This window comes from Bos javanicus, chromosome 25 (assembly GCF_032452875.1).
Source record: "Bos javanicus breed banteng chromosome 25, ARS-OSU_banteng_1.0, whole genome shotgun sequence".
NCBI lineage: Eukaryota > Metazoa > Chordata > Mammalia > Artiodactyla > Bovidae > Bos > Bos javanicus.
This window is the reverse complement of record NC_083892.1, coordinates 19,142,120-19,163,422: the sequence shown is the minus strand read 5'-3', so window position 1 is coordinate 19,163,422 and position 21,303 is coordinate 19,142,120. Positions and strand designations below refer to the sequence as shown.

General features: G+C 37.8%; 2 protein-coding genes across 3 annotated transcripts in view; both read right to left on the bottom strand.

Moving 5' to 3' along the window:
- Nucleotides 1–12,742, bottom strand: part of LOC133238290 (phospholipid-transporting ATPase ABCA3-like) — a 198,709-nt gene extending 185,967 nt beyond the window's left edge. Inside the window, exons 1-3 of the mRNA XM_061401221.1 lie at nt 12,722–12,742; nt 12,508–12,625; nt 10,597–10,770 (exon numbers count right to left, since the gene is read on the bottom strand). Of these exons, the coding sequence (XP_061257205.1) occupies nt 10,597–10,770; nt 12,508–12,625; nt 12,722–12,742 (313 nt within the window). The remainder of the gene's footprint in view (nt 1–10,596; nt 10,771–12,507; nt 12,626–12,721) is intronic.
- LOC133238360 (phospholipid-transporting ATPase ABCA3-like) overlaps nt 12,652–21,303 on the bottom strand; it is a 75,623-nt gene continuing 66,971 nt past the window's right edge. Inside the window, exon 7 of one of the 2 annotated variants that reach the window (XM_061401371.1) lies at nt 12,652–13,059. In XM_061401371.1, the coding sequence (XP_061257355.1) occupies nt 12,901–13,059 (159 nt within the window). In that variant the 3' untranslated portion in view covers nt 12,652–12,900. The remainder of the gene's footprint in view (nt 13,060–21,303) is intronic. The other variant, XM_061401370.1, reaches the window with a different exon arrangement.

Below are 21,303 nucleotides of genomic sequence, written 5' to 3'. Positions count from 1 at the left end.
CTCTTTAGTTCTTCTTCACTTTCTGTCATAAGGGTGGTTTCATCTATATATCTGAGGTTATTGATATTTCTCCCAGCAATTTTGATTCCAGCTTGTGCTTCCTCCAGCCCAGCATTTCTCATGATGTACTCTGCATATAAGTTACATAAGCAGGGTGACAATATACAGCTTTGATGTACTCCTTTTCCTATTTGGAATACATCTGTTGTTCCATGTCCAGTTCTAACTGTTGCTTCCTGACCTGCATACAGGTTTCTCAAGAGGCAGGTCAGGTGGTCTGGTATTTTCATCTCTTTCAGAATTTTCCACAGTTGATTGTGATCCACACAGTCAAAGGCTTTGGCATAGTCAATAAAGCAGAAATAAATGTTTTTCTGGAACTCTCTTGCTTTTTTGATGATCCAACGGATGTTGGCAGTTTGATCTCTGTTTCCTCTACCTTTCCTAAAACCAGCTTGAACATCTGGAATTTTACGGTTCATGTATTGCTGAAGCCTGACTTGAAGAATTTTGAGCATTACGTTACTAGCATGTGAGATGAGTGAAATTGTGAATCAAGGTTGTCAGGAGAAATATCAACAACCTCAGATATGCAGATGATATCACTATAATGGCAGAAAGTGAAGAGAAACTAAATAGTCTCTTGATGAGGGTAAAAGAGAAGAGTGAAAAGTTGGATTGAAACTCAATATTCAAAAAACTAAGATCATGGCATCTGGTCCCATCATTCATGGCAAATAGACGGGGGAAAATTGAAAACAGTGACAGATTTTATTTTCTTAGGCTTCAAAATCATGGCAGATGGTAACTGCAGCCATGAAATTAACAGGCTTGTTTGTTGTAAGGAAAGCTATGACAAATCTAGACAATGTATTAAAAAGCAGACATAATTTGACAACAAAGATCCATATAGTCAAAGCTATGGTTTTTCCAGTAGTCATGTATGGATGTGAGAGTTAGCCTATAAAGAAAGTTGAGTACCAAAGAATGGATGTTTCTGAATTGTTGGGGCAGAGAAGACTCTTGAGAGTCTCTTGGACTGCAAGATCAAACCAGTCAATCCTAAAGGAAATCAAGCCTGAATATTCATTTGGAAGGACTGATGCTGAAGCTGAAATTCCAAAACTTTGGCTATCTGATGTGAAAAGCCAACTCATTGGAAAAGACCTTGATGCTAGGAAAGACTGAAGGCAAAAGGAGAAGGGGTGGTTGGGATGAGATGATTACATAGCGTCACCAACTCAATGGACAAGAATTTGAGCAAATTCCAGGCGATAGTGTAGGACAGAGGAGCCTTCAGTGCATGAAGCTGCAAAGAGTCAGACACAATTTAGTGGCTGAACAACAAAACAACAATATTTCTTAGTCTAATTCTTATCATACGACACTACCATCCCACTGCTGGGCGTACACACTGAGGAAACCAGAACTGAAAGAGACATGTGGACTCCAATGTTCATCACAGCACAGTTTACAGTAACTAGGACATGGAAGCAACCTAGATGTCTATAAGCAGATGAATGGATAAGAAAGCTGTGGTATATATATATGTATATGTATATATATATACATATATATACATACACACACACACACATACACACACATATATATATACACACACAATATGGAATATTACTCAGCTATTAAAAAGAATGCATTTAAATTAGTTTGAGAGGTGGATGAAACTGTATCATAGGCTCCACCAACTGGAGTCTATGATACAGAGTGAAGTAAGTCAGAAAGAAAAACACCAATGTAGTATATTAACGTGTATATATGGAATTTAGAAAGATGGTAATGACCACCTTATATGCGAGACAGCAAAAGAGACACAGATATAAAGAACAGACTTTTGGACTCTGTGAGAGAAGGCAAGGGTGGGATGATTTGAGAGAATAGCATTGAAACATGTATATTACCATATGTGAAACAGATCACCAGTCCAAGTTCAATGCATGAAACAGGGCACCCAAAGCAGGTGCAATGGGACAACACTGAAGGATGGAATGGGGAGGGAAGTGGGAGGGGTTTCAGGACGGGCAACACATTACACCCATGGCTGATTCATGTCAGTTCAGTTCAGTTGCTCAGTCGTGTCCAACTCTTTGTGACCCCATGAACCGCAGCATGCCAGGCCTCCCTGTCTATCACCAACTCCTGGAGTCCACCCAAAACCATGTCCATTGAGTCGGTGATGCCATCCAACCATCTCATCCTCTGTCGTCCCCTTCTCCTCCTGCCCTCAATCTTTCCCAGCCTCAGGGTCTTTTCAAATGAGTCAGCTCTTCGCATCAGGTGGCCAAAGTATTGGAGTTGCAGCTTCAACATCAGTCCTTCCAATGAACCCAGGACTGATCTCCTTTAGGATGGACTGGTTGAATCTCCTTGTAGTCCAAGGGACTCTCAAGAGTTTTCTCAAACACCACAGTTCAAAAGCATCAATTCTTCGATGCTCAGCTTTCTTTATAGTCCAACTCTCACATCCATACATGACTATTGGAAAAACTATTGCCTTGACTAGATGGACCTTTGTTGACAAAGTAATGTCTCTGCTTTTCAATATGCTATCTAGGTTGGTCATAACTTTCCTTCCAAGGAGTAAGCGTCTTTTAATTTCAAGGCTGCAATCACCATCTGCAGTGATTTTGGAGCCCCCAAAAATAAAGTCTGACACTGTTTCCACTATTTCCCATGAAGTGATGGGACCAGATGCCATGGTCTTAGTTTTATGAATGTTGAGCTTTAAGCCAACTTTTTCACTCTCCTCTTTCATTTTCATCAAGAGGCTCTTTAGTTCTTCACGTTCTGCCATAAGGGTGGTGTCATCTGCATATTTGAGATTATTGATATTTCTCCTGGCAATCTTGATTTCAGTTTGTGCTTCTTCCAGCCCAGCATTTCTCATGATGTATTCTGCATATAAGTTAAATAAGCGGAGTAACAATATACAGCCTTGATGTACTCCTTTTCCTATTTTGGAACCAGTCTGTTGTTCCATGTCCAGTTCTAACTGTTGCTTCCTGACCTGCATACAGATTTCTCAAGAGGCAGGTCAGGTGGTCTGGTATTTTCATCTCTTTCAGAATTTTCCACAGTTGATTGTGATCCACACAGTCAAAGGCTTTGGCATAGTCAATAAAGCAGAAATAAATGTTTTTCTGGAACTCTTTTGCTTTTTCCATGATCCAGTGGGTGTTGGCAATTTGATCTCTGTTTCCTCTGCCTTTTCTAAAACCAGCTTGAACATCTGGAAGTTCACAGTTCACGTACTGCTGAAGCCTGGCTTGGAAAATTTTGAGCATGATTCATGTCAATGTATGGCAAAAACCACTACAATATTGTAAAGTAATTAGCCTCCAACTAAAATAACTATATTAAATAAACAAAATTTTTTAAATGAAGAAATTAGTCTATAGTGGCTTAAACTTATCCAAGGCAGCAAACATCTAGCCTAAGAGCACAACTCCACTGCTCCTAATTCACTTCATTTTAACTACTATTTGACCTTCTCACAAATGATCTGAAGTTTGAATCTTACTTGAAGATTCCACTGTTTAGAATGTGAAAACTTTATATGATTAATACTTATATAATAAATTTAGCTTGTAATTCTTCCAAATATTTCTTTTTGCCGTTAGCACATATGCATTTTATTGCCTACTGTCTGTGCCTGTTTTTCTTCAGTGTTTCTGGAGTCGTTGTATGTGCTTTATCTAGGTCAACAGTGGCACTGAGAAACATAGATTACAGTTTTCCAGAAGACAAGAGTTACACAACATAATGAGTATTGTGCTATTATTTCATTTAACCCCAATTTCATAGCCAACTAGTATATTTTGAATGTTTAAAACAAAGGATGTGGATTCAACACTGTGTTCTGTTCCTGTTATAAACTGAGGAATTTTAAACAATTCACTTAACCATTCAGTTTCCTTATCTCTTTAAGAAGAATGCTAAAAATAATAGCAACAATAATTTTAAATACAGCTAATATTTGCTATTATATACTTTTGTAGATTTTGTTGTAAGAAAATTTAAAAATTCATGCTTAAAAAGTTCTATGGAATGGAAAGCACATTTCAATTTAACTGTCAAAATAGAATGCTGGAAGATGGTGACAAAGACTAGAAAATGATGCATTTGAATATGGTGTTTTCTGTTCAAATGGCAGGTGAGTTATGAGTTAACAGTTTTGTCTACTTTTAAAGGCAAATAAAATCATAGATTATTACAAATCAAAAAACAGCAATGAAAGTGAAAAACCTACTATCAAGAATCCTCTTGCCAACAAGGCTGTCATTCATATTTGATGGAGAAATCAGATCTTTACAAGCAAAACCTAAAATAATTCAGCATTATCAAACCAACCGTATGCTATGCTATGCTATGCTAAGTCACTTCAGTCGTGTCCGACTCTGTGTGACCCCATAGACGGCAGCCACCAGGCTCCCCCGTCCCTGGGATTCTCCAGGCAAGAACACTGGAGTGGGTTGCCATTTCCTTCTCCAATGCATGACAGTGAAAAGTGAAAGTGAAGTCGCTCAGTCGTGTCTGACTCTTAGTGACCCCATGGACTGCAGCCTACCAGGCTCCTCCATCCATGGGATTTTCCAGGCAAGAGTACTGGAGTGAGGTGCCATTGCCTTCTCCGTACCAACTGTATAACAGATGTTAAAGAAAGTTCTCAAGGTGGAAAAGAAAAGGTCACAGCTAGACTACAAATAACAAATATTGGTGAGGATATGAAAAGGGAATTTCAGTACACTGTTGGTGGAAATGTAAATTGGTACACCCTGCATGGAAAACAGTATGGAGGTTCCTCAAAAAACTAAAATGAGAACTACCATATGATCCATCAATGCCACTTATGAGTATATAGCCAAAGAAAACAAAAATGCTAATTTGAAAAGATACACATGCCCCAATGTTTGTAGCAGCATTATTTACAATAGCCAAGCTATGGAAGCAACCTAAGTATCCATTAAAGATGAATAAATAATGGTATACATAATAATACATGTAATGAAATATTAGCCATAAAAAGAATGAAATTTGACCATTTGCTACAACAGGATGGACTGGAGGGTATTATACATAATGAAATAAGTCAGAAAGACAAATGCTGTATGTTATCATTTATATATGGAATCTAAAAACAATCTAATGAGTATACAAAAACAGAAACAGGCTTAAAGAGAAAAAACGTGTGGTTACCAGTGGGGAGAAGGAAGGGGATAGAGGAATAAGGGGTTGGGGTTTAAGAGGTACAAACTATTATGTATAAAATGGATAAGCTACCAGGATACATCAAATAGCACAGTGAATATAGCCACTATTCTATAAAATCTTGGAATGGAATATAATCTATAAAAATATTGAATCATTGTGTTGTACACCTGAAACACTTATAATATTGTAAATCAACTATACTTCAACATAAAAATAATGATGAAGGAAACTCTGTGTTGAAGGCTATACAGGAACTGTTAGTACTCTCTGTTCAATTTTTTATAAATCTAAACCTGTTCCAACATCTGCTGGATCATTGAAAAAGCAATAGGCCCCAGGTTCATCACCTCATCAGAGCTGAAAATGCATTGCTTTTTATAGCTGAGTAATAGTCCACTCTGTATATGTAACACAACTTCCTTATCCATCCATTGCCAATGGATATCTAGGTTGCTTCCATGCCCTAGCTATTGTAAATAGTGCTGCAATGACCACTGGGGTACATGTGTCTCTTTCATTTCTGGTTTCCTCAGGGTGTTTGCCCAGCAGTGGAATTACTAGGTTGTATGGCAGTTCTATTCCCAGTTTTTTAAGGAATCTTCACATTGTTCTCCATAGTGGCTGTACCAGTTTGCATTCCCACCAACAATGTAAGAGGGTCCTCCTTTCTGCACACCCTCTCCAGCATTTGTTGTTCATAAACTTTTTGATGACGGCCATTCTGACTCGTGTGAGATGATACCTCATTGCAGTTTTTATTTACATTTCTATAATGATGAGATGTTGAGCCTCTTTTCATGTGATTGTTAGCCATCTGTATATCTTTGGAGAAATGTTTGTTTAGTTCTTTTGCCCATGTCTTGACTGGGTTGTTTGTTTTTCTGGTATTGACCTGCTTGAGCTCCTTGTATAGTTTGGAGATTAAGTCTTTGCTATTATTTTCTCCCATTCTGAGGGTTGTCTTTTCACCTTGCTTAAAATTTCTTCATTGTACAAAATATTTTAGTTTAATTAGGTCCTATTTGTTTTTGTTTTTATTTCCATTACTCTGGGAGGTGGTCATAGAGGATCTTGCTGTGATTTATGTCAGAGAGTGGTCTGCTTATGTCTTCCTCTGAGAGTTTCATATTTTCTGGTCTTGCATTTAGGTCTTTAACCCATTTTGAGTTTATTTTTGTGTATGGTATTAGAAAGTGTTCTATTTTCATTCTTTCACATGTAGTTGACCAGTTTTCCCAGCCCCACTTGTTGAAGAGACTGTCTTTTCTCCATTATATATTTTTGCCTCCTTTCAAATATAAGGTGTCCATAGGTGAGTGGATTTATCTCTGGGCTTTCGATTTGGTTCCACTGATCTATATTTCTGTCTTTCTGCCAGTAACATACTGTCTTGATGACCGTAGCTTTGTAGTATAGTCTGAAGTCAAGAAGGTTAATTCCTCTAGTTCCATTCTTATTTCTCAAGATTGCTTTGACTATTCAGAGTCTTTTGTGCTTTTATATAAATTGTGAAATTATTTGTTCTAGTTCTGTGTAAAATGCCATTGTTAGTTTGATAGCTTTTGCATTGAATCTATGATTGCTTTGGGTATTATATTCATTTTCACTATATTGATTATTCCAATCCATGAACATGGTATATTTTTCCATCTATTTGTGTCATCTTTGATTTTTTCATATAATATAATCAATGTTTTATAGTTTTCTGGTCTTTTGTTCCTTTAGGCAAATTTATTCCTAAATATTTTATTCCTTTCATTGCAATGTTGAATGGGATTCATTCCTTAGTTTTTCTTTATATTTTTCATTGTTAGTATATAGGAATGCAAGGGATTTCTGTGTATTAGTTTTATATCCTGCAACTTTACTATATTCATTGTTTAGGTCTAGTAATTTTCTGGTGTCATTTTTAGGGTTTTCTAGATAGAGGATCATGTCATCTGCAAACAATAAGAGATTCTTCTTTTCCAACCTGGATTCCTTTTATTTCCTTTTTTTCTCTAATTTCTGTGGCTAAGGCTTCCAGAACTATGTTGAATAGTAGTGGTGAGAGTGGATACCCTTGTCTTGTTCCTGATTGTAGAGGAAATGCTTTCAGTTTTTCACCATTGAGGATAATGTTTGCTGTGGATCTGTCGTATGTGGCTTTTATTATGTTGAGGTATGTCCCTTCTCTGCCTGCTTTCTGGTATATCATAAATGGGTGCTGCATTTTGTCAAAGGCTTTATCTGCATCAATTGAGATAATCATATGGCTTTTATCTTTCAATTTGTTAATATGGTGTATCATGTTGATTGATTTATGAATACTGAAGAATCTTTGCATCTCTAGAATAAAGCACACCTGATCATGATGTATAGTCTTTTTAACATGTTGTTGGATTCTGTTTGCTAGAATTTTGTTGAGGATTTTTGCATCTATGTTCATCAATGATATTGCCGTGCAGTTTTTTTTGTGTGTGTGTGTGGCATCTTTGGTTTTGGTATCAGGATGATGGTGGCCTCATAGAATGAGTTCAGAATGGGGGAAAATAATAGCAAATGAAACAAATAACAAAGAATTAATTTCCAGAATATACAAGCAGCTCATGAAGCTCAATATTAGAAAAATAAACCACCCAATCAAAAATTGGCAAAAGAACTAAACAGACATTTCTCCAAAGAAGACGCACAGATGGCTAATAAACACATGAAAAGATGCTGAATTTCACTCATTTTTAGAGAAATTCAAATCAGAACCACAATGAGGTATCATCTTGAATGGCCATCATCAAAGAGTCTACAAACCATAAATGCTGGAGAAGGTGTTGAGAAAAGGGAACACTCTTGCACTGTTGATGGGAATGCAAACTAGTACAACCACTATGGAGAAAAGTGTGGAGATTCCTTTAAAAACTGGGACTAGAACTGTAATATGACCTAGCAATCTCACTGCTGGGCAGACACCTTGAGGAAACCAGAAGTGAAAGAGATGCATGTACCCCAATGTTTATTGCAGCACTATTTATAATAACTAGGACATGGAAGCAACCTAGATGTCCATTGGCAGATGAATGGATGAGGAAGTTGTGGTACATATACACAGTGAAATATTACTCTGCTATAAAAAAGAACACATTTGAGTCAGTTCTAATGAGGTTGATGAAACTGTAGCCTGTTATACAGAGTGAAGCAAGTCAGAAAGAGAAATACAAATACTGCATATTAATGCATATATATGGAATTTATAAAGATGGTACCAATGACCCAATGTGCAGAGCAGCAAAGCAGATACAAATATAAAGAACAGACTCTTGATCTCAGTGGGAGAAGGTGAGGGTGGGATAATTTGAGAGAATAGCATTGAAACATGTATTTTACCATATGTAAAATAGATGACCAAAGACGTTCAATGCATGAGACAGGATACCCAAAGCCAGAGCTCTGCAACTACTCAGATGGATAGGTTGGGGAGGGAATTGGGAGGGGGTTCAGAATAGGGAGACACACATATACACATGGCTGACTCATGTTGATGTATAGCAAAAATCATCACAATATTGTAACTTTCCTCCAATTAAAACAAATAAATTAATTTTTAAAAATATTGTAAATCTCCTAAATGTTCATGCATACTTGATTGTTTGAATGAACTATGCCACATCCACACCATGTATCTGTAAAAAACAATAAATATATCTGTGTTCATAGGGAAAGATTTCTAGAATATATTGTTGGCTGAAGAAAAGCACATTGTAAATGTGTATACATTACACCAATAATTTTACTTAATGGTGAGATAAATATGAAAATATACAGTATTGTTAATCTTCTTAGAATATAAATCACAGAGAAGATAAAACAGAAATAAATAAGACTTACCTACAAGGGAGCAAAGTACTGGTATGGGGAGGGAATGATTTTTATCTGAGTATACTTTATTTTTGGAGAAGGAAATGGCAACCCACTCCAGTGTTCTTGCCTGGAGAATCCCAGGGATGGAGGAGCCTGGGGGGCTGCCGTCTATGGGGTCGCACAGAGTCGGACACGACTGACGTGACTTAGTAGTAGTAGTAGTAGTAGTAGTAGTAGTATACTTTATTTTCTAGGATTTTACTTTTAAACATCTGTGTTAATATCTGCATATTTATAAATTTATATTAAATAAGCAATGATGGTGAGATTAAAAATTTGGCAGAAACAGATGTACATATCCATATTTCAAAAGAATAACATAACCACACTAAAAGTAATACTTCCCTGGTAACTCAGATGGTAAAGAATCTGCCTGCAATGCAGGAGACCCAGGTTCAATCCGTGGGTCGGGAAGGTCACCTGGAGAAGAAAATGGCAACCCACTCCAGGATTCTTGCCTGGAGAATCCCATGAACAGAGGAGCCTGGTGGGCTATAGTACATGGGGTTGCAAAGAGTCAGACACAACTGAGCCACTGAAAGTAATAAGAAATACTAATCTAAATAATTTTTGGACACAGTACTTTGACTACCTAGACTCAGATTAAATGTAAAAAGATTTGCAAGCAATCACCCTACTTAAAATGTTAGTTCTTTACAGTGGAGTAGATCAACATTTCTGTAAGCATTTACGAGTATTGCAAAATTAAGCAACTTAATAGTTATTCTGACAATGGTGGGGGTCAGATTTCTCATGGTTGGAAAGGGAAATAAATACAAGAAACTGAAAAAGGTAGGAAGAACTTATTTTGGTAGGAAGAACTGCATGACTTGTGGGGTATTAGTTCCCCAGCTAGGTATTGAATCAGGCCCTCAGCAGTGAAAATGCAGAGTCCATACTACTGAACTGCCAGGAAATTGATATTCAATTGAAACTAGATGTAACAGTGTGAACTCATATATTTTAATATATGGATAGTGAACAGAATGTCTTCAGCTTTGGTGCTGTTGACATTTGGAGCTAGGTAATTATATCAGCAGAAGTCCTGTACTTTGTGGGATGTTTAATAGCATCTCTGACTGCTACCCACTGATATCAGTAGCAATCCTCCACCAGTTATGACAATTAGAAACCAGAAATATCCCTAAACATTGTCAACATTCCCTAGGTAGCAAAATTTTCCCCCAGATAGGTCACTGATATAAAGGCATGAAAACAAACAAATAAACATTTGTATATACATTTACATGTACATATTTCATGTATAAATTTATATATACTGTATACATATATAGTATATAAATATCATTTTTATGATAAAAATAGTACACACCAGGAAAAATATTTAAGAGACACTAAAGTTTCCTTTTACCCACTTTCCACTTACTATACTGCCAATCCCAGATCACCTACATTTTCTTCCTAGGAATCAAATCATCAAAGTAAATCTTTTATAAAGAAAAAACCCACCCTTTATTTCCAACTTGCTTATAGTAGTAATCCCCAAAGCTACTGCAATATTTGAAAGGAGACAGGAAGCCAGCTTCCCCGTGCGGCTCAACATTCCATACATGGTGATGACCACTACAAATGGAAAGAAGGTAAGGAAAAAGAGGAAACCTCCAATAGAAACAGCCAATGAAGCTGAAAGGTAAGATGGAAAACATGGTCAGTACATAACATACAAAATTTTACAGTAGAAATACCCCTATTTTACTACAAAACAGCTCTAAAATGTAAACTCTAGAAGAGAAATTGTCTGCCTTGTTCACCACTGTGTTACCAGTGTTGTTCACTACTGTATCATCAGCTTTTAAGCAGTGCTTAACAGAGAGTAGTTGTTTAATAAATATTTTGCTTGCTTGCTTGAATGAATAGATGAGTAGCATGAGGAAGGAACTTTTCTGGAATTTGCTCTTTCTTATACAATGATGTGGATATTTACTTATTTAAAGAAGAATTGATCCTTACATTTATAAAATCTTGCCTTTTTATTTTTTATTTATGACCACTTAGCTTAATAACCTCTAGAAGTACAACATCCCTCATAACATCATAAGAATATACCTACCTAATTACCATTTATTTTGGAATTTTTGAAACGGAAAAGCTTTAGTCACTTTCTAAATACTCTCAGTCTTATATTTCAAAATTTTACTTATTATATTTTATAAAAATACATTAAAAAGACTGACAACAAAATCATCAAAGAGATTCATCTGGGTGTTTGTATTATGAAAAGTGAAAGCTAGTTGCTCAGTTGTGTCTGACTCTCTGCGATCCCATGGACTCTAGTCTGCCCGGCTCCTCTGTCCATGGAATTCCCCAGGCAAGAGTACTGGAATGGCTCACCATTTCCTTCTCCAGGGGATCTTTCCGATCCAGGGATATACTTGTTTTAGGCAAGTAAGTCATTCATTGACATTTGCCTACTTTATGTTATTCTTTGGCATGTCACCTTTAAGCAACACACACCAGTATTCCTGGCTGGGGAATCCCATGGACAGAGACTCCTGGCAGGCTACAGAGTGTGGGGTGGCAAAAGTCAGAGACAACTTAGTGACTAAGCCACTGCCACTATCTTCAGGCTTACTTTGACATAATTCTCTCCACTCATAGCTCTCCTGTGCTCTGTGGTAGAGGGTAGTTATTTTGCTCTATTTTGTAAGAACAAGCCAACAGGTGTTGCTGCTGAAAACAATAAAAATACAAATTTCTCTACCATAAAACATTTGCTTCATGGTATTTGTGCCCTATATGGTTGAAAGAAGGCAATATTTTAATTGTTTAGCATATAAGATAGATATAAAAGCCAAAAAATGGTGAAGGTTTGTTTTCTGAAAAACAAAATTTACTTATTTTTAAAATAAATAATAGAAAATGGCCACAGGAGAAGCAATTCTACAAATTCCCTAACTGGGCTAGTTTGAATTTGTTCACTCACACATCCCTCTTGTAAGTGAGAAGAGGGCAGAAAATTCTCATTTGTTTTTTTTTTTTTTTTTTTTTGGTATATTTGATAATGTTCCAGGTATGTCATAAGTGATCCAAAGACTTCACTGAGTGAGTGATGAATAAATAAATGCTTTCACATGACCGTATTTTAGTTTATATCCTCTTGTCACATGTGATCTTATGTTGATTTTTATTCTCTTTTCCCATGCATCCTATGCTATTAATATAGTAATTTTCACCAATTTTCGCCCTTCCTCTCAAATCATTTCACGTTTATATGACATGTATATTTTTAGACAAATTTAGAATGCAAGCAGAGGCTCTATATGAAGTGGCAACTAAAACTTAGAAGAAACTACCATATAAAATCCTCTTTTAGTCAATTGAAACAGTTAAAATGTTTCACGGAAGGAGCCTTGTACTCACTTTTATCGAAGAATGTGGTAATCAGAAAGCCGAAGGTTATGGTGGCCACGACAAAACACAGGAAAAAGACAAAGATGAGGGACGGGTCGCTGTTTTGGAGGACAACTACAGGCACAATCTACAATACAATTGTGAAGCCAGTTTAGTCACACTGGAAGCGATGTCACAGGAAAACAAGGGGGTGAAATAAAACAGCCTTAAAACATTTCCGTACCCCCAAGTGAAATGGCAACATTTAATTAAATAACTCATTTCCCACAGAAAGGATCAATGATTTGTGTCTGCTGATAGACTGAGCAGCTTCTGAATTCCCCAGAGGGTCAATGATAAACACATCTATTCTTTTGCAACCTAAAACCCATGCAGCTCCCACCCACAATTATTTTATCCCTCTCAAAGGTCGCTGCAGTGTGATGCATTCAAACAGATACTTGCCTTGACAAATAAAACCACGCACAGTATACAGACGATAATTAAAAACATCAGAAGGAACGTGACAAAATAAGATGCCCAGAGCATACCATTACTGAGCCCTATCATGAACTGGTACTCCTGTGGGAGAGTCAACATAGAACAAATACCGTGAAAGTGATATTTTCAAAATACACTCACAAACATTATCTGACTTAATCCTCATAAAAACTTACATAGGTTAAATATCATCATTGTCATTCTGCAAAGAAACCAAGTCTCAGAATAGTCAAATGACCCGATCACAATCATTTAACCTAGTGAATGTCAATGCTGTGATTTCCAAACTGGAATTTTGAGTAACTTACCAGTTATGGTTCTAATCTAAGAAACAGTTAATTAGAAATTGAAAACATAAAATCTAGGATTACTTTTCTCGTTATGATGTTCTGCCTCAGGACATAATGGAAGAAAGTAAATAACTTTTAATATTATTATAGATGAAAGCAGGGAAAACTACAGCCCATGGGCCAAATCCAGTCTGCCTCATAATTTTTGTAAACAAAGTTTTGTTGACACATAGCCATTCTCATTCACTTCTGTATTGTCTGTGGCTGTTTTCATTCTACAACAGTAGAGTTGATAGTTGTGAAATGGTTTGCAGAACCTAAAATATTATACTGTCTTATACAGGAAAAGTTTGCAAATCTCTAATTTAAACCAAACCCCTCCAATTTTACAGATCAGAAAACGAGACCCAGAGAGGGTAAGCTGCTTTTACAAATTTATACAGCAGCAAACTCCCTGCTCTGTGCTCCTCCTGTTCTATCCTGCTGCTTCTTATTTCAGAGGCTACTTTTCCCTGGACAAGCACAGACTGGAGACAGACTCCCTGTGTTTGAATCCTGACTTGCCACTTGGCAATAAAAAGACCTTAAGCCAGCTCCTTTACCTCTCTCTGCCTCAGTGTCCTCATTTATGAATACTAGAATTTGAATAAAACTATGAGCAAGAAAGAGTTCACAGTTTTAGCAATGAGTTTGATAAACTATAATTCATCAGAAGTCAATGGATACAGACATTTGATATTTCAAGTTTTAACAAAGGCAGATCAAAATTTCGTTACAAGATGATCTTTTTAATTTAAACGGCTATTTAACAAAGCAAAATTAGTGGTACTAGCTTCCAGAGGTGATTAAAAACAGATGTTTCCTACTATATTTGATTGCTTTCCAATGTCCTTGCAGTGAATTAAGGTACATTTTATTATGCAAAGGAACCATATAAGGAAATAAAGTATTAATAAAGAGATTGGAAAACTTTAAAATAACAGATTTACTAAGAATTGGTGACAAAATAGTCCTTTGAAGCAAGATTCAACAAAAAATCAAAACGAGAAAGTTGACAGTGAAGTAATATACATGACATCAAAAACTCACAGGTAGGCAAACTTTAGTGTGGAGATGTGTAGTGTCCACATGCACACACTGAGAGAAAGAAAAAGAAGGAGAAAAATACACTAAATCTTAAAAGATTTTGCATCTGGGTGAGTAACCCAGGGATTTATGACGGAGAGTCATGTTTTCCATGTCATTTTGGTTTTTATTAACCATGCACTGTAATAGCCATGATATTTTAAAAGAGAAATAATTTGGAATTCAGTGCCTGTATTTTCAACCAGTAAGGTATTGAAACTGACTAAAATAGCAGCTGGGCTTCCCTGGTGACTCAGTGGTAAAGAATCTGCCTGCCAATGCAGGAGATGTGGGTTCCATCCCTGGGTTGGGAAGATCCCCTGAAGAAGGAAATGGCAACCCAATCCCGTGGACGGAGGAGACTGGTGGGCTACAGTCTATGGGGTCACAAAAGAGTCAAACACAACTTAGTGAGTACACAACAACAAAGTAGCAGGTAAGGCAACAACTAGCCGAGATAGGAGGACACTGTCTCTACTGTTCCCTCGTACAAGATATCTAATACAAAACAAAACATTCAGAGAAACGGAGTGCTTCCCCTTCTGAGCTGCTGCTGCTGCTGCCGCCGCTGAGTCGCTTCAGTCGTGTCCGACTCTGTGCGACCCCATAGACGGCAGCCCACCAGGCTCCTCCATCCCTGGGATTCTCCAGGCAAGAACACTGGAGTGGGTTGCCATTTCCTTCTCCAATGCATGAAAGTGAAAAGTGAAAGTGAAGTCGCGCAGTCGTGCCCGACTCTGTGTGACCCCATGGACTGCAGCCCACCAGGCTCCTCTGTCCATGGGATTTGCCAGGCAAGAGTATCGGAGTGGGGTGCCATTGCCTTCTGGGGCAAATGGGACCAGATTTACCCTCCAGCTAGAAACAGAGAGAGAGAGAGAGAGAGAGAATATGGAATAATACAGCCATAGAAAAGAAGGAACTCTTGCATTTACAACAACATGAATGGGCTTTGAGGATGTTATGCCTAGGGAAATGAGTCAGGTAGAGAAAGTTAAACACTGTATGATATCACTTGCATGTGAAATCTAAGAAAAAATCTTATATTAAATGTCAAGAACAGATTGGTGTTTGCCAGAGGTTTGTGGCGGGGATGAAGGTGGTTAACAGTTACAAATTTCCAGTTACAAGATAAATATGTTCTGGGAATTAATGCATAGCACAATGATAACAGTTAACAATACAGTATTGTATATTGAGAGTTGCTAAGAAAGCAATCTCAAAAAGTTCTCACCACACACACACAAATTGTATTAATATGTGGTGATGGATATTACCTAAATTCATTGAGGTAATCATTTCACAAGGCATGCATATATTAAATCATTATGTTGTATACCTAAAACAAATACAAATGTTATATATCAATTACATTTCAATTAAAAATAAAAATGATTGATGTAAAGTGACAGTTAATTTTTAAGACATCTTGATTTTCAAGACCTGGTGATAAAGGACAGTAATCCCTTAGAGGAGAGAAACATTGAGATAAGCCCTATGCTCACCCAGCTAGTTGCTACCTAGTTGCCCGGCTAACTGGAGTGAGAATCCAGCAATGTCCCTGACAGGAGAAGATAGGGCTGGGAATCCAGAGAGGACAAAGTGGCTGAAGTTTGCACAGCCAAATTAACAGGGTTAATCAGAGACAGATTTCCAGAGATCTTTGGAAGGTGCTCTTATAGAAGACTTCTTAGTATTCACCAGCATATATGTGTGAGGAATGTCCCAGGGTAGTGAAAAGAACCATTTTAAGGACTTAGAGAGAAAAATATCTAGAGCTCACAATTGCCTAGAAATATTTCTTGTTTTCCCCAAAGAGTAAAACCACATAATTTATAGGTCATAGGTAGACTATAAGGATTTTGTGTTAATACTGAGCCAAATTTAGCCGTAGACCTGCATTTCTTAACCTCAGTACTACTGGAAACATATTCAATGCAAAATATTGTCCTAAGTGCCTCATATACATCGGGATTTCTCACTTAGTGGTATTTCTATTTTGGAGTAATTCCTCATTGTGCATTATAGAATGTTTAACAGCACCCTTGGCCTCAGCTTACTAGGTGCCAGTAGCAATAGTTCTCAGTGTATTCATGCCTTTCAGATCAGATCAGATCAGATCAGTCACTCAGTCGTGTTCGACTCTTTGCGACCCCATGAATCGCAGCACGCCAGGCCTCCCTGTCCGTCACCAACACCAAGAGTTCACTCAGACTCACGTCCATCGAGTCAGTGATGCCATCCAGACATCTCATCCTCTGTCATGCCCTTCTCCTCTTGCCCCCAATCCCTCCCAGCATCAGAGTCTTTTCCAATGAGTCAACTCTTCACATGAGGTGGCCAAAGTACTGGAATTTCAGCTTTAGCATCATTCCTTCCAAAGACATCCCAGGGCTGATCTCCTTTAGAATGGACTGGTTGGATCTCCTTGCAGTCCAAGGGACTCTCAAGAGCCTTCTCCAACACCACAGTTCAAAAGCATCAGTTCTTCGGTGCTCAGCCTTCTTCACAGTTCAACTCTCACATCCATACATGACCACAGGAAAAATCATAGCCTTGACTAGACGAACCTTTGTTGGCAAAGTAATGTCTCTGCTTTTGAATATGCTATCTAGGTTGGTCATAACTTTCCTTCCAAGGAGTAAGCGTCTTTTAATTTCATGGCTGCAGTCACCATCTGCAGTGATTTTGGAGCCCAGAAAAATAAAGTCTGACACTGTTTCCACTGTTTCCCATCTATTTCCCATGAAGTGGTGGGACCAGATGCCAAGATCTTAGTTTTCTGAATGTTGAGCTTTAAGCCAACTTTTTCACTCTCCACTTTCACCTTCATCAAGAGGCTTTTTAGTTCCTCTTCACTTTCTGCCATAAGGGTGGTGTCATCTGCATATCTGAGGTTATTGATATTTATCCCAGCAATCTTGATTCCAGCTTGTGCTTCTTCCAGTCCAGCATTTCTCATGATGTACTCTGCATATTAGCCATTACCAAATGTCCTTTGGGAGCAAACTTGCCCCCAGATGAGTTGCCTGCTGTCCTGGAATAAATGCCTGTCTGGTTCTACCTATTAGAAATTTAAAAGCAAGATCCCAAAGAACAATATTGTTTCCAGATTACATAACTCAGTCTCAAAATAAAACTGAGGAATATAGAATACAGAAAAATCCAAGTCTCAACAAAGTAATATTTACAATGTCTGACTTCCAATTAAAAACTTCCCAGGTATGACAGTTTCAGAGTTGAGCCTAATGTCTCTACCCTTTGATTTTCACAATTCTGTGTGAACCCCCCTTGTATGAATCGGTCATGCAACTTGTTTTAACCAACAGAATGTGGCAAGAGTGATTAAATGTCACTTCTGTGATTATGTTACATAGGATTATGGCACTTGTCCCACTCTGAGGCTCTCTCCCTTGCTAAATTTGTTGATGCTGTTGGCCATTTTATAAGGACCTTGTTATTGAGGCAAATTATTGAGGGTAGTATCTGGCCAACAGCTGAAAAGAAACTAAGATATTCAGTCTTACAACCATAAGGAATTGAATTCTACCAACAACTGCTTTGCTGCTGCTGCTAAGTCACTTCAGTCGTGTCCGACTCTGTGCGACCCCATAGACGGCAGCCACCAGGCTCCCCGTCCCTGGGATTCTCCAGGCAAGAACACTGGAGTGGGTTGCCATTTCCTTCTCCAATGCATGAAAGTGAAAAAGTGAAAGTGAAGTCGCTCAGTTGTGTCCAACTCTTAGTGACCGCATGGACTGCTGCCCACCAGGCTCCTCCATCCATGGGATTTTCCAGGCAAGAGTACTGGAGTGGGGTGCCATTGGCTTAAAAGTGATTCTTCTCCTAGTTGAGGTTCAGTGAGTTTACATGTGTGTGTGCTCAGTTGTGTCCAACTCTTTGCAATCCTGTGGACTGTATAGCTTACCAGTCTCCTCTGTCCATGGAATTTTCAAGACAAGAATACTGGAGTGGGTTGCCATTTTCTTTTCCAGGGAATCTTCCCAACCCATGGATTGAACTCACATCTATTGCATCTTCTGCATTGGCAGGCAGATTCCTTACCACTGTGCCACTTGGAAAGCCCCAGTGAGTCTATATCCTTGGGTAATACCTTGATTGCAATCTTGCAGAAAACCCAGCTAAGCCTTCTTTGACTTCAACACATAAAAAGTGTGAAATAAAAAAAATGTGTGCTGTTAGAAACTATTAACTTGTGTAATACTGTTAAACAGCAAAAAAAAAAAAAAAAATTAAAATCTATAAATCTACACTAAAAAGTTTAAAATCTAATCTACAGATACAAAAAGCTCCAGGAAATCCAAGCACAGGAAACTTGAAAAAAAAACAGACCAAAGCATACCATAGTCAAATTCCTGAAAACTAGGGGGGAAAAGAAAAGGAGAAGAAGAAATCTTAAAAAGGAGATTAAAAAAGGATACATTATGTACAGATGGGCAGAAATACCCATCTTATTTGAAGCAACAATAGGTCAGATATTAAAGTAATCAAGCAAAATCATTATCTTAGAATTCTTAACACAATTTAAATATCTTTCAAAAATGATAGCAAAATAAAGACCTTGCCAAACATGCAAAAACTGAAATAATAAATCAACAGAGGAAAAGCGTTACCAAAAATAAAAAAGGAAATCCATCAGGCAGAGGAATATATAAGAAGATGTAAGACGAATCTGGACCTGCTCAAGGGAAAAACAAGACAAGAAATGAGAATGACATTTGTTGTTCAGTAGGTAAGTTGTGTCCAACTCTTTGTGATCCCATGGACTGCAGCACAACAGGTTTCCGTCTCCTTCACTGTTTCCTGGAGTTTGCTCAAACTCATGTCCATTGAGTCAGTGATGCCAACCAACCATCTCATCCTCTGTTGTTCCTGACTCCTCCTGCCCTCAATCTTTCCCAGTAGCAGGGTACTTTCAAATGAGTCGTCTCTTTGCATCAGGAGGCCAAACTGTTGGAGCTTCAGCTTCAGTATCAGTCCTTCCAATGAATATTCAGGGTTGATTTCCTTTAGGAAAGACTGGTTTGATCTCCTTATAGTCCAAGAGTCTTCTCCAACATCACAGTTCGAAAGCATCAATTTTTAGTGTTCAGCCTTATTTATGGTCCAACTCTCAAATTTGTACATGACTACTGGAAAAACCTGCAGTCATTTTAGAGTCCGAGAAAATAAAATCTGCCACTGTTTCCACTTTTTCCCCATCTATTTGCCGTGGAGTGATGGGACTGGATGCCATGATCTTAGTTTTGTAAATCTTGAGTTTTAAGCCAGCTGTTTCACTCTCCTCTTTCATCCTTAACAAGAGATTCTAGTTCTTCACATTTTGCCTTTAGAGGGGTATTATCTGCATATTTGTCTGGAGAAGGAAATGGCAACCCACTCCAGTACTCTTGCCTGGAAAATCCCATGGATGGAGGAGCCTGTTGGGCTGCAGTCCACGGGGTCACAAAGAGTCACATGTCTGAGCGACTTCACTTCACTCACTTCACTTGCTTCATACTTTATCACTGGAGAAGGAAATGGCAACCAACTCCAGTATTCTTGCCTGGAGAATCCCATGGACAGAGGAGCCTGGCAGGCCATGGTCCATGGGGTCACAAAGAGTCGGATACCACTGAGGTGACTAAGCATGCATCTGCATATTTGAGGTTATTGATATTTCTTCTGGCAATCTTGATTTCTGCTTGTGATTCATCCAGCCCAGTATTTTGCATGATGTACGCTGCATATAAATTACATAAGCAGGGTGACAACATACAGCCTTGACATACTCCTTGCCCAATTTTGAAGAAAGTATAAAATCTTTTTCCTTACTCTTTAAATCTTAAAATCTTTTACCTTATTATTCAAATATCTTTAAACATGTAATTGTTTTTTTAACCAAAAATCATAGCAATATATTGTGAAGAAGCAATGTGACAAAATGGCAAATGTGAATAATATAAACCCAAACCAATCGTGAAAATTACACAACTTATTACTAGAGAATTACAACTAATAAGAAAACAAAGTTAAATTGAATAAATAGTAATCAAAATGATTACTTGTGTGCAATCTCAAAAACAACAGAATGATCGCTGTTCGTTTCCAAGGCAAACCATTCAATATCACAGTAATCCAAGTCTATGACCCAACCACTAATGACAAAGAAGTTGAAGTTGAATGGTTCTGTGAAGACGAACAAGAACTTCTAGAACTAACACCAAAAAAGATGTCCTTTTAATTATAGGGTACTGGAATGCAAAAGTAGGCCATGAAGAGACCTGGAGTAACAGGCAGGGTTGGCCTTAGAGTACAAAATGAAGCAAGGCAAAGGCTAACAGAATTTTCCCAAGAGAATGCACTGGTCATAGCAAACACCCTTTTCCAACAACACAAGAGATGACTCTACATGGACATCACCAGATGGTCAATACTGAAATCAGATTGATTATATTTTTTGTAGCTGAAGATGAAGATCTCTACAGTTAGCAGAAACAAGAGCAAGAGATGACTTGTTTGTCAGATCATAAACTCCTTATTGCAAAATGCAGACTTAAATTGAAGAACATAGAGAAAACCACCAGGCCTTTCAGGTATGACCTAAATCAAATTACTTGTGATTATACAGTGAAAGTAACAAATTGATTCAAGGGATTAGATCTGAGAGAGTGCCTGAAGAACTATGGATGGAGGTGCATAACATTGTACAGGATGCAGTGATCAAAATCATCCCCAAGAAAAACAAGTGTAAAAAGGCAAAATGGTTGTACAAGGAGGCCTTACAAAGAGCTGAAAAAAGAAGTGAAAGACAAAGGAGAAAAGGAAAGATATAACCATCTAAATGAAGAGTTCCAAAGAATAGCAAGGAGAGATAAGAAAGCCTTTTTAAGTGAACATTGCAAAGAAA